Here is a 23014-nt window from a genome sequence, read left to right on the forward strand (position 1 = left end):
ATCTAGACTAGTGTACTGTCATAGAATGTTATATTAGAACTGTAGAATGTCCATCATCCTCACACTGTATCTAGACTAGTGTATCTAGACACTGTATCTAGACTAGTGTACTGTCATAGAATGTTATATTAGAACTGTAGAATGTCCATCATCCTCACACTGTATCTAGACTAGTGTATCTAGACACTGTATCTAGACTAGTGTACTGTCATAGAATGTTATATTAGAACTGTAGAATGTCCATCATCCTCACACTGTATCTAGACTAGTGTATCTAGACACTGTATCTAGACTAGTGTACTGTCATAGAATGTTATATTAGAACTGTAGAATGTCCATCATCCTCACACTGTATCTAGACTAGTGTATCTAGACACTGTATCTAGACTAGTGTACTGTCATAGAATGTTATATTAGAACTGTAGAATGTCCATCATCCTCACACTGTATCTAGACTAGTGTATCTAGACACTGTATCTAGACTAGTGTACTGTCATAGAATGTTATATTAGAACTGTAGAATGTCCATCATCCTCACACTGTATCTAGACTAGTGTATCTAGACACTGTATCTAGACTAGTGTACTGTCATAGAATGTTATATTAGAACTGTAGAATGTCCATCATCCTCACACTGTATCTAGACTAGTGTCTAGACACTGTATCTAGACTAGTGTACTGTCATAGAATGTTATATTAGAACTGTAGAATGTCCATCATCCTCACACTGTATCTAGACTAGTGTATCTAGACACTGTATCTAGACTAGTGTACTGTCATAGAATGTTATATTAGAACTGTAGAATGTCCATCATCCTCACACTGTATCTAGACTAGTGTATCTTGACACTGTATCTAGACTAGTGTACTGTCATAGAATGTTATATTAGAACTGTAGAATGTCCATCATCCTCACACTGTATCTAGACTAGTGTATCTAGACACTGTATCTAGACTAGTGTACTGTCATAGAATGTTATATTAGAACTGTAGAATGTCCATCATCCTCACACTGTATCTAGACTAGTGTACTGTCATAGAATGTTATATTAGAACTGTAGAATGTCCATCATCCTCACACTGTATCTAGACTAGTGTACTGTCATAGAATGTTATATTAGAACTGTAGAATATTCATCATCCTCACACTGTATCTAGACTAGTGTATCTAGACTAGTGTACTGTCATAGAATGTTATATTAGAACTGTAGAATGTTCATCCTCACACTGTATCTAGACTAGTGTATCTAGACTAGTGTACTGTCATAGAATGTTATATTAGAACTGTAGAATGTTCATCCTCACACTGTATCTAGACTAGTGTACTGTCATAGAATGTTATATTAGAACTGTAGAATGTTCATCCTCACACTGTATCTAGACTAGTGTCCTGTCATAGAATGTTATATTAGAACTGTAGAATGTTCATCCTCACACTGTATCTAGACTAGTGTACTGTCATAGAATGTTATATTAGAACTGTAGAATGTCCATCATCCTCACACTGTATCTAGACTAGTGTACTGTCATAGAATGTTATATTAGAACTGTAGAATGTCCATCATCCTCACAGTGTATCTAGACTAGTGTATCTAGACACTGTATCTAGACTAGTGTACTGTCATAGAATGTTATATTAGAACTGTAGAATGTCCATCATCCTCACAGTGTATCTAGACTAGTGTATCTAGACACTGTATCTAGACTAGTGTACTGTCATAGAATGTTATATTAGAACTGTAGAATGTCCATCATCCTCACAGTGTATCTAGACTAGTGTATCTAGACACTGTATCTAGACTAGTGTACTGTCATAGAATGTTATATTAGAACTGTAGAATGTCCATCATCCTCACAGTGTATCTAGACTAGTGTATCTAGACACTGTATCTAGACTAGTGTACTGTCATAGAATGTTATATTAGAACTGTAGAATGTCCATCATCCTCACAGTGTATCTAGACTAGTGTATCTAGACACTGTATCTAGACTAGTGTACTGTCATAGAATGTTATATTAGAACTGTAGAATGTCCATCATCCTCACAGTGTATCTAGACTAGTGTATCTAGACACTGTATCTAGACTAGTGTACTGTCATAGAATGTTATATTAGAACTGTAGAATGTCCATCATCCTCACAGTGTATCTAGACTAGTGTATCTAGACACTGTATCTAGACTAGTGTACTGTCATAGAATGTTATATTAGAACTGTAGAATGTCCATCATCCTCACACTGTATCTAGACTAGTGTATCTAGACAGTGTACTGTCATAGAATGTTATATTAGAACTGTAGAATGTCCATCATCCTCACACTGTATCTAGACTAGTGTATCTAGACACTGTATCTAGACTAGTGTACTGTCATAGAATGTTATATTAGAACTGTAGAATGTCCATCATCCTCACAGTGTATCTAGACTAGTGTCCTGTCATAGAATGTTATATTAGAACTGTAGAATGTCCATCATCCTCACACTGTATCTAGACTAGTGTACTGTCATAGAATGTTATATTAGAACTGTAGAATGTCCATCATCCTCACAGTGTATCTAGACTAGTGTATCTAGACACTGTATCTAGACTAGTGTACTGTCATAGAATGTTATATTAGAACTGTAGAATGTCCATCATCCTCACACTGTATCTAGACTAGTGTATCTAGAGACACTGTATCTAGACTAGTGTACTGTCATAGAATGTTATATTAGAACTGTAGAATGTCCATCATCCTCACACTGTATCTAGACTAGTGTATCTAGACACTGTATCTAGACTAGTGTACTGTCATAGAATGTTATATTAGAACTGTAGAATGTCCATCATCCTCACAGTGTATCTAGACTAGTGTATCTAGACACTGTATCTAGACTAGTGTACTGTCATAGAATGTTATATTAGAACTGTAGAATGTCCATCATCCTCACAGTGTATCTAGACTAGTGAGACACTGTATCTAGACTAGTGTACTGTCATAGAATGTTATATTAGAACTGTAGAATGTCCATCACACTGTATCTAGACTAGTGTATCTAGACACTGTATCTAGACAGTGTACTGTCATAGAATGTTATATTAGAACTGTAGAATGTCCATCATCCTCACAGTGTATCTAGACTAGTGTATCTAGACACTGTATCTAGACTAGTGTACTGTCATAGAATGTTATATTAGAACTGTAGAATGTCCATCATCCTCACAGTGTATCTAGACTAGTGTATCTAGACACTGTATCTAGACTAGTGTACTGTCATAGAATGTTATATTAGAACTGTAGAATGTCCATCATCCTCACACTGTATCTAGACTAGTGTATCTAGACACTGTATCTAGACTAGTGTACTGTCATAGAATGTTATATTAGAACTGTAGAATGTCCATCATCCTCACACTGTATCTAGACTAGTGTATCTAGACACTGTATCTAGACTAGTGTACTGTCATAGAATGTTATATTAGAACTGTAGAATGTCCATCATCCTCACACTGTATCTAGACTAGTGTATCTAGACACTGTATCTAGACTAGTGTACTGTCATAGAATGTTATATTAGAACTGTAGAATGTCCATCATCCTCACACTGTATCTAGACTAGTGTATCTAGACACTGTATCTAGACTAGTGTACTGTCATAGAATGTTATATTAGAACTGTAGAATGTCCATCATCCTCACTGTTGTCTAGACTAGTGTACTGTCATAGAATGTTATATTAGAACTGTATCATCATCCTCACACTGTATCTAGACTAGTGTACTGTCATAGAATGTTATATTAGAACTGTAGAATATTCATCATCCTCACACTGTATCTAGACTAGTGTACTGTCATAGAATGTTATATTAGAACTGTAGAATGTCCATCATCCTCACACTGTATCTCTAGACTAGACACTGTATCTAGACTAGTGTACTGTCATAGAATGTTATATTAGAACTGTAGAATGTCCATCATCCTCACACTGTATCTAGACTAGTGTACTGTCATAGAATGTTATATTAGAACTGTAGAATGACACTGTATCTAGACTAGTGTAGACTAGTGTACTGTCATAGAATGTTATATTAGAACTGTAGAATGTCCATCATCCTCACACTGTATCTAGACTAGTGTACTGTCATAGAATGTTATATTAGAACTGTAGAATGTCCATCATCCTCACACTGTATCTAGACTAGTGTACTGTCATAGAATGTTATATTAGAACTGTAGAATGTCCATCATCCTCACAGTGTATCTAGACTAGTGTATCTAGACACTGTATCTAGACTAGTGTACTGTCATAGAATGTTATATTAGAACTGTAGAATGTCCATCATCCTCACAGTGTATCTAGACTAGTGTATCTAGACACTGTATCTAGACTAGTGTACTGTCATAGAATGTTATATTAGAACTGTAGAATGTCCATCATCCTCACAGTGTATCTAGACTAGTGTATCTAGACACTGTATCTAGACTAGTGTACTGTCATAGAATGTTATATTAGAACTGTAGAATGTCCATCATCCTCACAGTGTATCTAGACTAGTGTATCTAGACACTGTATCTAGACTAGTGTACTGTCATAGAATGTTATATTAGAACTGTAGAATGTCCATCATCCTCACAGTGTATCTAGACTAGTGTATCTAGACACTGTATCTAGACTAGTGTACTGTCATAGAATGTTATATTAGAACTGTAGAATGTCCATCATCCTCACAGTGTATCTAGACTAGTGTATCTAGACACTGTATCTAGACTAGTGTACTGTCATAGAATGTTATATTAGAACTGTAGAATGTCCATCATCCTCACAGTGTATCTAGACTAGTGTATCTAGACACTGTATCTAGACTAGTGTACTGTCATAGAATGTTATATTAGAACTGTAGAATGTCCATCATCCTCACACTGTATCTAGACTAGTGTATCTAGACAGACTAGTGTACTGTCATAGAATGTTATATTAGAACTGTAGAATGTCCATCATCCTCACACTGTATCTAGACTAGTGTATCTAGACACTGTATCTAGACTAGTGTACTGTCATAGAATGTTATATTAGAACTGTAGAATGTCCATCATCCTCACAGTGTATCTAGACTAGTGTCCTGTCATAGAATGTTATATTAGAACTGTAGAATGTCCATCATCCTCACACTGTATCTAGACTAGTGTACTGTCATAGAATGTTATATTAGAACTGTAGAATGTCCATCATCCTCACAGTGTATCTAGACTAGTGTATCTAGACACTGTATCTAGACTAGTGTACTGTCATAGAATGTTATATTAGAACTGTAGAATGTCCATCATCCTCACACTGTATAGAACTAGAATGATCTAGACACTGTATCTAGACTAGTGTACTGTCATAGAATGTTATATTAGAACTGTAGAATGTCCATCATCCTCACACTGTATCTAGACTAGTGTATCTAGACACTGTATCTAGACTAGTGTACTGTCATAGAATGTTATATTAGAACTGTAGAATGTCCATCATCCTCACAGTGTATCTAGACTAGTGTATCTAGACACTGTATCTAGACTAGTGTACTGTCATAGAATGTTATATTAGAACTGTAGAATGTCCATCATCCTCACACTGTATCTAGACTAGTGTATCTAGACACTGTATCTAGACTAGTGTACTGTCATAGAATGTTATATTAGAACTGTAGAATGTCCATCATCCTCACACTGTATCTAGACTAGTGTATCTAGACACTGTATCTAGACTAGTGTACTGTCATAGAATGTTATATTAGAACTGTAGAATGTCCATCATCCTCACACTGTATCTAGACTAGTGTCCTGTCATAGAATGTTATATTAGAACTGTAGAATGTCCATCATCCTCACACTGTATCTAGACTAGTGTACTGTCATAGAATGTTATATTAGAACTGTAGAATGTCCATCATCCTCACACTGTATCTAGACTAGTGTACTGTCATAGAATGTTATATTAGAACTGTAGAATGTCCATCATCCTCACACTGTATCTAGACTAGTGTATCTGACACTCATCTAGACTAGTGTACTGTCATAGAATGTTATATTAGAACTGTAGAATGTCCATCATCCTCACACTGTATCTAGACTAGTGTATCTAGACACTGTATCTAGACTAGTGTACTGTCATAGAATGTTATATTAGAACTGTAGAATGTCCATCATCCTCACACTGTATCTAGACTAGTGTATCTAGACACTGTATCTAGACTAGTGTACTGTCATAGAATGTTATATTAGAACTGTAGAATGTCCATCATCCTCACACTGTATCTAGACTAGTGTATCTAGACACTGTATCTAGACTAGTGTACTGTCATAGAATGTTATATTAGAACTGTAGAATGTCCATCATCCTCACACTGTATCTAGACTAGTGTCCTGTCATAGAATGTTATATTAGAACTGTAGAATGTCCATCATCCTCACACTGTATCTAGACTAGTGTATCTAGACACTGTATCTAGACTAGTGTACTGTCATAGAATGTTATATTAGAACTGTAGAATGTCCATCATCCTCACAGTGTATCTAGACTAGTGTATCTAGACACTGTCATCTAGACTAGTGTACTGTCATAGAATGTTATATTAGAACTGTAGAATGTCCATCATCCTCACAGTGTATCTAGACTAGTGTATCTAGACACTGTATCTAGACTAGTGTACTGTCATAGAATGTTATATTAGAACTGTAGAATGTCCATCATCCTCACACTGTATCTAGACTAGTGTATCTAGACACTGTATCTAGACTAGTGTACTGTCATAGAATGTTATATTAGAACTGTAGAATGTCCATCATCCTCACACTGTATCTAGACTAGTGTATCTAGACACTGTATCTAGACTAGTGTACTGTCATAGAATGTTATATTAGAACTGTAGAATGTCCATCATCCTCACAGTGTCATCCTCACACTGTATCTAGACTAGTGTACTGTCATAGAATGTTATATTAGAACTGTAGAATGTCCATCATCCTCACAGTGTATCTAGACTAGTGTACTGTCTAGAAGTGTACTGTCATAGAATGTTATATTAGAACTGTAGAATGTCCATCATCCTCATCTCTAGACACTGTATCTAGACTAGTGTACTGTCATAGAATGTTATATTAGAACTGTAGAATGTCCATCATCCTCACAGTGTATCTAGACTAGTGTATCTAGACACTGTATCTAGACTAGTGTACTGTCATAGAATGTTATATTAGAACTGTAGAATGTCCATCATCCTCACACTGTATCTAGACTAGTGTATCTAGACACTGTATCTAGACTAGTGTACTGTCATAGAATGTTATATTAGAACTGTAGAATGTCCATCATCCTCACAGTGTATCTAGACTAGTGTATCTAGACACTGTATCTAGACTAGTGTACTGTCATAGAATGTTATATTAGAACTGTAGAATGTCCATCATCCTCACACTGTATCTAGACTAGTGTATCTAGTGTATCTGTACTGTCATAGAATGTTATATTAGAACTGTAGAATGTCCATCATCCTCACACTGTATCTAGACTAGTGTACTGTCATAGAATGTTATATTAGAACTGTAGAATGTCCATCATCCTCACAGTGTATCTAGACTAGTGTATCTAGACACTGTATCTAGACTAGTGTACTGTCATAGAATGTTATATTAGAACTGTAGAATGTCCATCATCCTCACAGTGTATCTAGACTAGTGTATCTAGACACTGTATCTAGACTAGTGTACTGTCATAGAATGTTATATTAGAACTGTAGAATGTCCATCATCCTCACAGTGTATCTAGACTAGTGTATCTAGACACTGTATCTAGACTAGTGTACTGTCATAGAATGTTATATTAGAACTGTAGAATGTCCATCATCCTCACACTGTATCTAGACACTGTATCTAGACTAGTGTACTGTCATAGAATGTTATATTAGAACTGTAGAATGTCCATCATCCTCACACTGTATCTAGACTAGTGTATCTAGACACTGTATCTAGACTAGTGTACTGTCATAGAATGTTATATTAGAACTGTAGAATGTCCATCATCCTCACAGTGTATCTAGACACTGTATCTAGACTAGTGTACTGTCATAGAATGTTATATTAGAACTGTAGAATGTCCATCATCCTCACACTGTATCTAGACTAGTGTACTGTCATAGAATGTTATATTAGAACTGTAGAATGTCCATCATCCTCACTCACACTGTCATAGAATGTTATATTAGAACTAGAATGTCCATCTCACACTGTATCACTGTATTAGAACTAGAAGACACTGTATCTAGACTAGTGTACTGTCATAGAATGTTATATTAGAACTGTAGAATGTCCATCATCCTCACACTGTATCTAGACTAGTGTATCTAGACACTGTATCTAGACTAGTGTACTGTCATAGAATGTTATATTAGAACTGTAGAATGTCCATCATCCTCACACTGTATCTAGACTAGTGTATCTAGACACTGTATCTAGACTAGTGTACTGTCATAGAATGTTATATTAGAACTGTAGAATGTCCATCATCCTCACACTGTATCTAGACTAGTGTATCTAGACACTGTATCTAGACTAGTGTACTGTCATAGAATGTTATATTAGAACTGTAGAATGTCCATCATCCTCACACTGTATCTAGACTAGTGTCCTGTCATAGAATGTTATATTAGAACTGTAGAATGTCCATCATCCTCACACTGTATCTAGACTAGTGTATCTAGACTAGTGTACTGTCATAGAATGTTATATTAGAACTGTAGAATGTCCATCATCCTCACACTGTATCTAGACTAGTGTCCTGTCATAGACTGTCATATGTTATATTAGAACTGTAGAATGTCCATCATCCTCACACTGTATCTAGACTAGTGTACTGTCATAGAATGTTATATTAGAACTGTAGAATGTCCATCATCCTCACACTGTATCTAGACTAGTGTCCTGTCATAGAATGTTATATTAGAACTGTAGAATGTCCATCATCCTCACACTGTATCTAGACTAGTGTATCTAGACACTGTATCTAGACTAGTGTACTGTCATAGAATGTTATATTAGAACTGTAGAATGTCCATCATCCTCACACTGTATCTAGACTAGTGTATCTACACTGTATCTAGACTAGTGTACTGTCATAGAATGTTATATTAGAACTGTAGAATGTCCATCATCCTCACACTGTATCTAGACTAGTGTATCTAGACACTGTATCTAGACTAGTGTACTGTCATAGAATGTTATATTAGAACTGTAGAATGTCCATCATCCTCACACTGTATCTAGACTAGTGTATCTAGACTAGTGTATCTAGACTAGTGTATCTAGACTAGTGTACTGTCATAGAATGTTATATTAGAACTGTAGAATGTCCATCATCCTCACACTGTATCTAGACTAGTGTCCTGTCATAGAATGTTATATTAGAACTGTAGAATGTTCATCCTCACACTGTATCTAGACTAGTGTATCTAGACTAGTGTACTGTCATAGAATGTTATATTAGAACTGTAGAATGCTCATCCTCACACTGTATCTAGACTAGTGTCCTGTCATAGAATGTTATATTAGAACTGTAGAATGTCCATCATCCTCACACTGTATCTAGACTAGTGTATCTAGACACTGTATCTAGACCAGTGTACTGTCATAGAATGTTATATTAGAACTGTAGAATGTTCATCCTCACACTGTATCTAGACTAGTGTCCTGTCATAGAATGTTATATTGAACTTAGAATGTTCATCCTACTGTATCTAGACTGTATCTAGAGTGTACTGTCATAGAATGTTATATTAGAACTGTAGAATCATCCTCACACTGTATCTAGACTAGTGTCCTGTCATAGAATGTTATATTAGAACTGTAGAATGTTCATCCTCACACTGTATCTAGACTAGTGTATCTAGACTAGTGTACTGTCATAGAATGTTATATTAGAACTGTAGAATGCTCATCCTCACACTGTATCTAGACTAGTGTACTGTCATAGAATGTTATATTAGAACTGTAGAATGTCCATCATCCTCACACTGTATCTAGACTAGTGTCCTGTCATAGAATGTTATATTAGAACTGTAGAATGTCCATCATCCTCACACTGTATCTAGACTAGTGTATCTAGACACTGTATCTAGACCAGTGTACTGTCATAGAATGTTATATTAGAACTGTAGAATGTTCATCCTCACACTGTATCTAGACTAGTGTCCTGTCATAGAATGTTATATTAGAACTGTAGAATGTTCATCCTCACACTGTATCTAGACTAGTGTATCTAGACTAGTGTACTGTCATAGAATGTTATATTAGAACTGTAGAATGCTCATCCTCACACTGTATCTAGACTAGTGTCCTGTCATAGAATGTTATATTAGAACTGTAGAATGTTCATCCTCACACTGTATCTAGACTAGTGTCCTGTCATAGAATGTTATATTAGAACTGTAGAATGTTCATCCTCACACTGTATCTAGACTAGTGTATCTAGACTAGTGTACTGTCATATAATGTTATATTAGAACTGTAGAATGCTCATCCTCACACTGTATCTAGACTAGTGTACTGTCATAGAATGTTATATTAGAACTGTAGAATGTCCATCATCCTCACACTGTATCTAGACTAGTGTCCTGTCATAGAATGTTATATTAGAACTGTAGAATGTTCATCATGTAATAAGTGTCTCTGTGTGTTCTTCTCTTGACTGTGTTCTTGTGTTCCAGCATCCTGAGTTACAACTCTCTACGCTGCATCCCTCCTCTGGCCCTGGCTGGACTACGCTCTCTCAGACTACTGTAGGGCCGAACCCCCCGCTCTCTCACACACACACACGCATACTACACACACACACACACACACAGAGCCTTAATAATAACATGTTTTGTGTTTCTCTGTCCCAGATCTCTTCATGGTAACGACATCTCTGAACTAATGGAGGGGATCTTCAGTGATGTGGCCTCCCTGTCTCACCTGTGAGTGTGTGTTTCCTGTGTGTATTTGTCCCGTGTGTGTGCACATTATCCCACTCAGCACGCTTAGCAGTGACCGCCTGCACCCTCTCCTATCTGTGTCAGAGTCAAGTGCTTTCCCAGTCAGAGGGCATGGTATTGGATTGGCAAAAAAGACACGCATGACTGAGGGAGTGTGTGTGTGTGTGTGTGTGTGTGTGTGTGTGTGTGTGTGTGTGTGTGTGTGTGTGTGTGTGTGTGTGTGTGTGTGTGTGTGTGTGTGTGTGTGTGTGTGTGTGTGTGTGTTCGATGACGCGTGACCTGTCTGGGACAAGCTAAAAGGGTCGGAGTGAAGGATTGATGGAGGAGAGAAAGGGAGGGAGGGATCGTGTCACTGCAGAGGTCCGTGTCTGTTGACCTTGTGTTGAGAGTAAAGAGAGAAACAGGGGATACAGCAGGTTAGCCTGGGTTATTAATGTAATACTCTACCTCACATACTATCACATCTAGTTCCATTGATGTACTGTAACATGCGGTGGTACAGAGGTTCCCAGACATTCAACATCACTGAATAGAAACATTTAGTTTTTTTGATACAGATCCTTACAGGGGTTAATTATAGTGTTGTATGTGGATGAACTGCCCCCAGAACAGGTTGCTATCCTATGACAACTTTCAACAGAAATGCTCTGATTCCCTTCCTATTCAGTCTCTCATGTTAAAGTGATGGAACTTAAAGGTGCACTATGCAGAAATTGCTTTTATATTTCCTGGTTCTTAGACTTGCTTTCAATTGGAATGGCCAAAAAGTTACATATTGCAGCTTTAACTGTATTTGAGGCAAGAGGACCCCCTCTTGTGGTAGTTGAAAGTATTACACCACATTCAGAGCATGCCTGTATTGTCTACCTGACTTTCATCTGAATTGGCTGTCAGTCTAATTGATTAATTGAGCGACTGACCTTAACCCTTCCACCCGGATCTTTAACCTCTAACCCCCAGGGCAATCGGTGCCAACCCCCTGTACTGTGACTGTCATCTGCGCTGGCTGTCTGACTGGGTGAAGAGTGGGTACAAGGAGCCTGGCATCGCCCGCTGTGCCGGACCAATGGGCATGGAGGGAAAACTGCTGCTCACCACACCTGAGACCAAGTTTGAATGTCTGGGTAAGAGTGGGAGAGGAGGAGGAGGGAGGGAAGGGAGAGGAGGGAGAGGGAGGGAAGGGAGAGGAGGGAGGGAGAGGAGGGAGGGAGGGGGGGCTGGCTTTTGTAAGGTGAAGAGGAAGAGATGGGAGAGAGAGAGATGGATTAAAGGAGTGTAAAAGAAGGGATAGAAGATGGCGATAGAATGGGTGAGAAAATAGGAAGGTACAGGGGAGGAATGGAAAGAAAACCCAATAATGAGAGAGTCAATAGAAAAAGGAGTGAAAGGTAATCTCTTCTTATTTTCATTGGACCCCAGAAAGATGGCGCCAGCTAGTAGGGACCCCAGAAAGATGGCGCCAGCTAGTAGGGACCCCAGAAAGATGGAGCCAGCTAGTAGGGACCCCAGAAAGATGGCGCCAGCTAGTAGGGACCCCAGAAAGATGGAGCCAGCTAGTAGGGACCCCAGAAAGATGGAGCCAGCTAGTAGGGCCAGAAAGATGGCGTCAGCTAGGAGGGACCCCAGAAAGGACATCAGCTAGTAGGGACCCCAGAAAGATGGATGTCAGCTAGTAGGGACCCCAGAAAGATGGCATCAGCTAGTAGGGACCCCAGAAAGATGGAGTCAGCTAGTAGGGACCCCAGAAAGATGGAGCCAGCTAGTAGGGACCCCAGAAAGATGGAGCCAGCTAGTAGGGACCCCAGAAAGATGGAGTCAGCTAGTAGGGACCCCAGAAAGATGGAGCCAGCTAGTAGGGACCCCAGAAAGATGGAGCCAGCTGGGGACCCCAGAAAGATGGAGCCAGCTAGTAGGGACCCCAGAAAGATGGAGCCAGCTAGTAGGGACCCCAGAAAGATGGAGTCAGCTAGTAGGGACCCCAGAAAGATGGAGCCAGCTAGTAGGGACCCCAGAAAGATGGAGCCAGCTAGTAGGGACCCCAGAAAATGGAGCCAGCTGGTAGGGACCCCAGAAAGATGGAGCCAGCTAGTAGGGACCCCAGAAAGATGGAGTCAGCTAGAGGGACCCCAGAAAGATGACATCAGCTAGTAGGGACCCCAGAAAGATGATGTCAGCTAGTAGGGACCCAGAAAGAAAGATAGGGATGTCAGCTAGTAGGGACCCCAGAAAGATGACATCAGCTAGTAGGGACCCCAGAAAGATGGAGGACCCCAGAAAGATGGAGTCAGCTAGTAGGGACCCCAGAAAGATGAAGCCAGCTAGTAGGGACCCCAGAAAGATGGCGTCAGCTAGTAGGGACCCCAGAAAGATGGAGACAGCTAGTAGGGACCCCAGTCAAATTCCAATTGTTCTTCTCTCCGTCCCCAGGTCCAGTGGAGATGTCTGTCCAGGCTAAGTGTAGTCCGTGTGTGTCTGGGCCCTGTCAGAACCACGGTGTGTGTCAGTCTGACCCTGTAGAACTCTACACATGTGTGTGTGCACCTGGCTTCACGGTAAGAACCCACCACTGTCCCCAATCATAGCAGAACACTGATCTATTCAACGAATCCAGTTATACACAGTGAGATAAACCTGCATCCAATATAACAGGATATGACTGGATGGAGTGGTTTTTATGTCACTCTAAAATCCTCTAAAATATATTATTATAGTAGAGAATACCCTATTGAAAATAGTAATAAAATGTATTATTATAGTAGAGAATACCCTATTGAAAATAGTAATAAAATATATTATTATAGTAGAGCATACCCTATTGAAAACAGTAATAAAATGTATTATTATAGTAGAGCATACCCTATTGAAAACAGTAATAAAATATATTATTATAGTAGAGCATACCCTATTGAAATTAGTATTAAAATATATTATTATAGTAGAGCATACCCTATTGAAATTAGTAATGTATATAATCCACAGATATAATGAAAGTGTGTGTGTGTTTTACAGGGTAAATACTGTGAGACTCCAGTGGATGTGTGTGCCAGTAACCCATGCACAAATGGAGGAACCTGCATCAGTGACGAACAGACAAGGAGATTCAGGTAGCACATATACACGCACACACACACACACGCCCACACACACACACACACACACACACACACTGGGCCCACTCTATACACACACACACACAGGGGCGCAACTTTCGCTACGGATGGTGAGAACATTCAGTAAATTTCATTTACAGTTTTATCATTGGAATGTGATTTAGTTAAAATACAGAGGCAACGGTGTGCTGTAGAACCAAGCGGATGCCTCCGTGTGGTCATGTAGGCTGTTTGGAATGTTCATCTGACTGGATAATTATCATTTTTAAAATGATGTTCTAAAACCACCCCTACACACACACACACACATACATAAACACACACTGACCAGTCTTTCCCCTCTCCAGTTGTTCATGCCTGGTGGGTTTCCATGGATCGTTCTGTGAGGTGGATGTAGATGACTGTGAGGACCACGGATGTGAGAATGGTGCAACCTGTGTGGATGGAGTAGGCAACTACACCTGTTTCTGTCCTCCCTTCTACATTGGTATGATATATAGACATTCCATAGAGATTCTATAGACATTCTGTAGACATTCTCTCTAGACATTGTAAAGACATTTTCTCTAGAGATTCTCTCTAGACATTGTAAAGACATTTTCTCTAGAGATTCTCTCTAGACATTGTAAAGACATTTTCTCTAGACATTCTAAAGACATTCTCTCTAGACATTCTAAAGACATTTTCTCTAGACATTGTAAAGACATTTTCTCTAGACATTCTAAAGACATTCTCTCTAGACATTGTAAAGACATTCTCTCTAGACATTCTCTCTAGACATTGTAAAGACATTTTCTCTAGACATTGTAAAGACATTTTCTAGACATTCTAAAGAGACATTAAAGACATTCTCTCTAGACATTGTAAAGACATTCTCTCTAGACATTGTAAAGACATTTTCTCTAGACATTGTAAAGACATTCTCTCTATTGTAAAGATTCTCTCTAGACATTGTAAAGACATTCTCTCTTTCTCTAGACATTCTAAAGACATTTTCTCTAGACATTGTAAAGACATTCTCTCTAGACATTGTAAAGACATTCTCTCTAGACATTGTAAAGACATTCTCTCTAGACATTGTAAAGACATTCTCTCTAGACATTGTAAAGACATTCTCTCTAGACATTCTCTCTAGACATTGTAAAGACATTCTCTCTAGACATTCTCTCTAGACATTGTAAAGACATTCTCTCTAGACATTTAAAAAACTTTCTCTCTAGACATTGTAAAGACATTCTCTCTAGACATTCTATAGACATTCTTCATTCTCTAGACATTGTAGAAAGACATTCTTTCTCTCTCAGACATTCTATAGACATTCTCTCAGGACATTAGACATTCTCTACAAGACATTATCTTAGGACATTTAGACATTCTCTCAGGACATTCTTTAGACATTCTATAGACATTCTCTCAGGACATTCTTTAGACATTCTCTCAGGACATTAGACATTCTCTAGACATTCTATAGACATTCTCTCAGGACATTCTTTAGACATTATCTCAGGACATTCTATAGACATTTCTCAGGACATTCTTTAGACATTCTCTCAGGACATTCTTTAGACATTCTCTCAGGACATTCTTTAGACATTCTCTCAGGACATTCTTTAGACATTCTCTCAGGACATTCTTTAGACATTCTATAGACATTCTCTCAGACATTCTATAGACATTCTCTCAGACATTTTTAGACATTCTCTCAGACATTCTATAGACATTCTCTCAGGACATTCTATAGACATTCTCTCAGGACATTAGACATTATCTCAGGACATTCTATAGACATTCTCTCAGGACATTCTTTGACATTCTCTCAGGACATTCTTTAGACATTCTCTCTAGACATTGTAAAGACATTCTCTCTAGACATTGTAAAGACATTCTCTCTAGACATTGTAAAGACATTCTCTCTAGACATTGTAAAGACATTCTCTCTAGAGATTCTCTCTAGACATTGTAAAGACATTCTCTCTAGACATTCTCTCTAGACATTCTCTCTAGACATTGTAAAGACATTCTCTCTAGACATTCTCTCTAGACATTGTAAAGACATTCTCTCTAGACATTTAAAAAACTTTCTCTCTAGACATTGTAAAGACATTCTCTCTAGACATTCTATAGACATTCTCTCAGGACATTCTATAGACATTCTCTCAGGACATTCTGTAGACATTCTCAGGACATTCTTTAGACATTCTCTCAGGACATTCTATAGACATTCTCTCAGGACATTCTATAGACATTCTCTCAGGACATTCTTTAGACATTATCTTAGGACATTCTATAGACATTCTCTCAGGACATTCTTTAGACATTCTATAGACATTCTCTCAGGACATTCTTTAGACATTCTCTCAGGACATTCTTTAGACATTCTCTCAGGACATTCTATAGACATTCTCTCAGGACATTCTTTAGACATTCTCTCAGGACATTCTTTAGACATTATCTCAGGACATTCTTTAGACATTCTCTCAGGACATTCTTTAGACATTCTCTCAGGACATTCTTTAGACATTCTCTCAGGACATTCTTTAGACATTCTCTCAGGACATTCTTTAGACATTCTATAGACATTCTCTCAGGACATTCTATAGACATTCTCTCAGGACATTCTTTAGACATTCTCTCAGGACATTCTATAGACATTCTCTCAGGACATTCTATAGACATTCTCTCAGGACATTCTTTAGACATTATCTCAGGACATTCTATAGACATTCTCTCAGGACATTCTTTAGACATTCTCTCAGGACATTCTTTAGACATTCTCCCAGGACATTCTATATGCATTCTCTCAGGACATTCTATAGACAAAACAACTGTGGCACATAATATATAGATGAGTAGATATATTACTTTAATGAAGATCATTTTGAATTGATAATCATTTAAAACTAAATATCTCTCTCTCTCTCTCTCTCTCTCTCTCTCTCTCTCTCTCTCTCTCTCTCTCTCTCTCTCTCAGGGTTGTTGTGTGAGGAAGAGGAGGATGTGTGCTCTCCTGGTAGAAACCCCTGTCAGCAACACTCTACCTGCAGCAGCACCACTACAGGCCCCAGGTGACTACACACAGACGCACACACAGACACACACACACACACACACTGGTACACATGTTCATGTTCTACATGTGTGTGTCCAGATGTGCGTGTTCCCCAGGCTTCGTGGGGGGTGACTGCAGTGTGAACTATGATGAGTGTGAGGATCAGGACTGTCAGAATGGAGCGGTGTGTGTGGACCAGGTGGATGGATACACCTGCACCTGCCCTCAGGGGTACAGGTAAGACACACACACACAGGTGTAAATGTGGAAACTATTAGTGCCCTAGATGTGTCATACTAAGTTGGTCTCTCCTTGTCTCAGTACTGTCGTACATAAGAGGTGGGTTCATTAAGGGTTCAGTTTGAGGGCCAACATGTTAACAATTTCAGTTGAACAATTTGAATGAACATTCCTAAATGCTACATTAGCAAAAAATGTTATGGATTACTGTGACTTTTTTTTAAAGTGCAAATGATTTCTATTCTTACAACATGAAATTGAAACACACATGCTCACAGCACACTACCTTCTCAGACTGGAACACAGAACAAGTGGAATGTGTTAGTTAATGTTTGCAGACTATTTCCCTGGTGGAACACCCCTCAGGACTCAAGATGTCTGCATGCTTTGCTCAGGCGTTAGGGCCAGATCTTAGTCCTTACTATGTCGCATGTTGTGGTCCGTAGTAATTCTCCCCTCCTCTTCCGCCCCCTAGTGGTGAGTTGTGTGAGGTGCCCCCTCCTCCTCCATCTCCCTGTGAGCGGGCTCGCTGTCAGAACAGCGCCCCCTGTGTGGACAGAGGCGGTACTGCGCTGTGCCAGTGTCTGCCGGGGTTCGAGGGTGTGCGGTGTGAGAAGCTGGTCAGTGTGAACTTCGTGAATAGAGATTCTTACCTACAGCTGTCTGACCTGAAGAACTGGCCTCAGGCCAACATCACACTGCAGGTAATCACACACACACACACACACACACACTAGGGTGACCACATTTAAAATACCCAAATCCAGAAAATCAAATGATTTTGCAGAACAGCGTAGCCTAGACATTAGGCTACATCCCCCCACAGACACAAATCTCCCTCCTGCTGCACTGAGCGAGCTAACTGAAGCTCACGTAAGCCTACTCTTTTGCCTCGTGCAAGTGTTGGTGATAAATGAGAGGTCACATTTTTTATGAAAATCTGTGAATATTTGGCCAAGGGAATATTTCTGGTTGGTCTCGGGGAAGAGTTAGGAAGGGAGGCTTTTCAACAGGTTTGAGTGAAGTAGCAGCACAGATGTTGAATGAGAAACTAATGAGCATGGAGAGCCTCACAAGTTTAATGAAATGAATGACCTCATATCTGTCAGTCTAATACGGTTATTTTCATACTTTTGTAGCTCTTCATTAAACACACACCTTTTGTAAGTAGTTAACTGTCCTCTCCAAGTTTATCTGGAATTTAGCCTGAAAGGATTTGACAAATGTGATTGGTTGATGATATAACATTTGCCCAGGTCTCGTCTTGTACTTCGCAGAATATAAGACCTCAACAATGATTGGAGAAGTGTTTAACATCACCAGCACCACGTCCTTATCATATAGTCTCTTATCCTTATCATATAGTCTCTTATCCTTATCATATAGTCTCTTATCTGTATCATATAGTCTCTTATCCTTATCGCATAGTCTCTTATCCTTATCATATAGTCTCTTATCCTTATCGTATAGTCTCTTATCCTTATCGTATAGTCTCTTATCCTTGTCGTATAGTCTCTTGTCCTTATCATATAGTCTCTTGTCCTTATCAGATGGTCTCTTGTCCTTATCATATAGTCTCTTGTCCTTATCATATAGTATCTTATCCTTATCATATAGTCTCTCGTCCTTATCGTATAGTCTCTTGTCCTTATCATATAGTCTCTTGTCCTTATCATATAGTCTCTTATCCTTATCCCACAGTCTCTTATCCCTATTGCATAGTCTCTTATTCTTATCATATAGTCTCTTATCCTTATCATACAGTCTCTTATTCTTATCGTATTGTCTCTTATTCTTATCATATAGTCTCTTGTCCTTATCATATAGTCTCTTGTCCTTATCATATAGTCTCTTGTCCTTATCATATAGTCTCTTGTCCTTATCATATAGTCTCTTGTCCTTATCATATAGTCTCTTGTCCTTATCATATAGTCTCTTGTCCTTATCATATAGTCTCTTGTCATTATCTTATAGTCTCTTGTCCTTATCGTATGGTCTCTTGTCCTTATCATATAGTCTCTTATCCTTATCATATAGTCTCTTATCCTTATCATATAGTCATCATATAGTCTCTTGTCCTTATCATATAGTCATCATATAGTCTCTTATCCTTATCGTGTAGTCATCATATAGTCTCTTGTCCTTATCATATAGTCATCATATAGTCTCTTGTCCTCATCATATAGTCATCATATAGTCTCTTGTCCTTATCATATAGTCTCTTGTCCTTATCATATAGTCATCATATAGTCTCTTATCCTTATCATATAGTCATCATATAGTCTTATCCTTATCATACAGCCTCTTATCCTTATCCTATAGTCATATAGTCTCTTGTCCTTATCATATAGTCATCATATAGTCTTATCTTATTGTCTCTTGTCTGTATCATGTAGTCATCATATAGTCTCTTGTCCTTATCATATAGTCTCATATGTCCTTATCTTATAGTCTCTTGTCCTTATCATATAGTCTCTTGTCCTTATCATATAGTCCTTATCATATAGTCTCTCGTCCTTATCGTATAGTCTCTTGTCCTTATCATATAGTCTCTTGCCCTTATCATATAGTCTCTTATCCTTATCCCACAGTCTCTTATCCCTATTGCATAGTCTCTTATTCTTATCATATAGTCTCTTATCCTTATCATACAGTCTCTTATTCTTATCATATTGTCTCTTATTCTTATCATATAGTCTCTTGTCCTTATCATATAGTCTCTTATTCTTATCATATAGTCTCTTGTCCTTATCATATAGTCTCTTGTCTTATCATATAGTCTCTTGTTCTTATCATATAGTCTCTTGTCCTTATCATATAGTCTCTTGTCCTTATCATATAGTCTCTTGTCCTTATCATATAGTCTCTTGTCCTTATCATATAGTCTCTTGTCCTTATCATATAGTCTCTTGTCCTTATCATATAGTCTCTTGTCCTTATCATATAGTCTCTTGTCCTTATCATATAGTCTCTTGTCCTTATCATATAGTCTCTTGTCCTTATCATATAGTCTCTTGTCCTTATCATATAGTCATCATATAGTCTCTTATCCTTATCATATAGTCTCTTGTCATTATCATATAGTCTCTTGTCATTATCGTATGGTCTCTTGTCCTTATCGTATGGTCTCTTGTCATCATATAGTCTCTTATCCTTATCATATAGTCATCATATAGTCTCTTGTCCTTATCATATAGTCATCATATAGTCTCTTATCCTTATCGTGTAGTCATCATATAGTCTCTTGTCCTTATCATATAGTCATCATATAGTCTCTTATCCTTATCATGTAGTCATCATATAGTCTCTTATCCTTATCATATAGCCTCTTATCCTTATCATATGGTCATCATATGGTCTCTTGTCCTTATCACATAGTCATCATATAGTCTCTTATCCTTATCATATAGTCTCTTATCCTTATCATATTGTCTCTTGTCTGTATCATGTAGTCATCGTATAGTCTCTTGTCCTTATCATATAGTCTCTTGTCCTTATCATATAGTCTCTTATCCTTATCATGTAGTCATCATATAGTCTCTTGTCCTTATCATATAGTCTCTTATCCTTATCATGTAGTCATCATATAGTCTCTTGTCTGTATCATATAGTATCTTGTCCTTATCATACAGTCTCTTGTCCTTATCATACAGTCTCTTGTCCTTATCATATAGTCTCTTGTCCTTATCATACAGTCTCTTGTCATTATCATATAGTATATTGTCCTTATCATACAGTCTCTTGTCCTTATCATACAGTCTCTTGTCCTTATCATATAGTCATCATATAGTCTCTTTTCTGTATCATGTAGTCATCATATAGTCTCTCGTGCTTATCATATAGTCTCTTGTCCTTATCATATAGTCTCTTGTCATTATCATATAGTCTCTTGTCCTTATCATATAGTCTCTTGTCCTTATCATATAGTCTCTTGTCATAAGAGCAATGTGACCTCTACAAGGGGACAAAGGACCAAAACGGGACTGTCCCGCACATTCCAGGACATGTAATCACCCTACACACACACACACACACACACACACACACACACACACACACACACACACACACACACACACACACACACACACACACAGAGGAAAACACACACACACATGCTCACACAGATATAGATGTGCATACACACACAGAGGAAAACACACGTGTGCGCACACACACACATTCTGACCTGTGTGTGTTCCCCAGGTGTCGACAGCGGAGGATAACGGTATCCTGCTGTATAATGGAGACAACAAGCCAATGGCTGTGGAGCTCCATGAGGGACATGTTCAGTCACTACGACCCTGGTAGTCAGCCTGGACACACTATCTACAGGTACACACACTATCTACAGGTACACACACTATCTACAGGTACACACACTATCTACAGGTACACACACTATCTACAGGTACACACACTATCTACAGGTACACACACTATCTACAGGTACACACACTATCTACAGGTACACACACTATCTACAGGAACACACACTATCTACAGGTACACACTATCTACAGGAACACACACTATCTACAGGTACACACACTATCTACAGGTACACACACTATCTACAGGTACACACACTATCTACAGGTACACACACTATCTACAGGTACACACACACACTATCTACAGGTACACACACTATCTACAGGTACACACACTATCTACAGGTACACACATCTATTATCTACAGGAACACACACTATCTACAGGTACACACATATCTACAGGTACACACACTATCTACAGGTACACACACTATCTACAGGTACACACACTATCTACAGGTACACACACTATCTACAGGTACACACACTATCTACAGGAACACACACTATCTACAGGTACACACACTATCTACAGGTACACACACTACAGGAACACACACTATCTACAGGTACACACACTATCTACAGGTACACACACTATCTACAGGTACACACACTATCTACAGGTACACACACTATCTACAGGTACACACACTATCTACAGGTACACACACACTACATCTACAGGTACACACACTATCTACAGGTACACACACTATCTACAGGTACACACACTATCTACAGGTACACACACTATCTACAGGTACACACACTATCTACAGGTACACACACTATCTACTATCTACAGGTACACACACTATCTACAGGTACACACACTATCTACAGGTACACACACTATCTACAGGTACACACACTATCTACAGGTACACACACTATCTACAGGTACACACACTATCTACAGGTACACACACTATCTACAGGTACACACACTATCTACAGGAACACACACTATCTACAGGTACACACACTATCTACAGGTACACACACTATCTACAGGTACACACACTATCTATAGGTTATAAATAAACTACCGTTCAAAAGTTTGGGGTCACTTAGACATTTCCTTGTTTTTGAAAGAAAAGCAAATTGTTTGTCTATTAAAATGGCAGTCTCTATGGGGGTGCCTCAGGGTTCAATTCTTGGGCCAACTCTCTTCTCTGTAAACATCAATGATGTGGCTCTTGCTGCTGGTGAGTCTCTGATCCACCTCTACGCAGACGACACCATTCTGTATACTTCTGGCCCTTCTTTGGACACTGTGTTAACAAC

At 38.5% G+C, this 23014-nt stretch overlaps 1 protein-coding gene across 1 annotated transcript in view; it reads left to right on the forward strand.

The window, feature by feature from the left end:
• LOC112248165 (slit homolog 1 protein-like) overlaps positions 1 to 23014 on the forward strand; it is a 136165-nt gene that overhangs the window by 105863 nt on the left and 7288 nt on the right. Inside the window, 11 exon segments of the mRNA XM_042316551.1 lie at positions 10722 to 10793; positions 10899 to 10970; positions 11949 to 12112; positions 13416 to 13540; positions 13998 to 14092; positions 14446 to 14585; positions 17070 to 17163; positions 17247 to 17384; positions 17863 to 18091; positions 21594 to 21679; positions 21681 to 21722. Coding sequence (XP_042172485.1) covers positions 10722 to 10793; positions 10899 to 10970; positions 11949 to 12112; positions 13416 to 13540; positions 13998 to 14092; positions 14446 to 14585; positions 17070 to 17163; positions 17247 to 17384; positions 17863 to 18091; positions 21594 to 21679; positions 21681 to 21722 — 1257 coding nt within the window.

Source organism: Oncorhynchus tshawytscha, unplaced genomic scaffold (genome assembly GCF_018296145.1).
Source record: "Oncorhynchus tshawytscha isolate Ot180627B unplaced genomic scaffold, Otsh_v2.0 Un_contig_6405_pilon_pilon, whole genome shotgun sequence".
Lineage (NCBI taxonomy): Eukaryota > Metazoa > Chordata > Actinopteri > Salmoniformes > Salmonidae > Oncorhynchus > Oncorhynchus tshawytscha.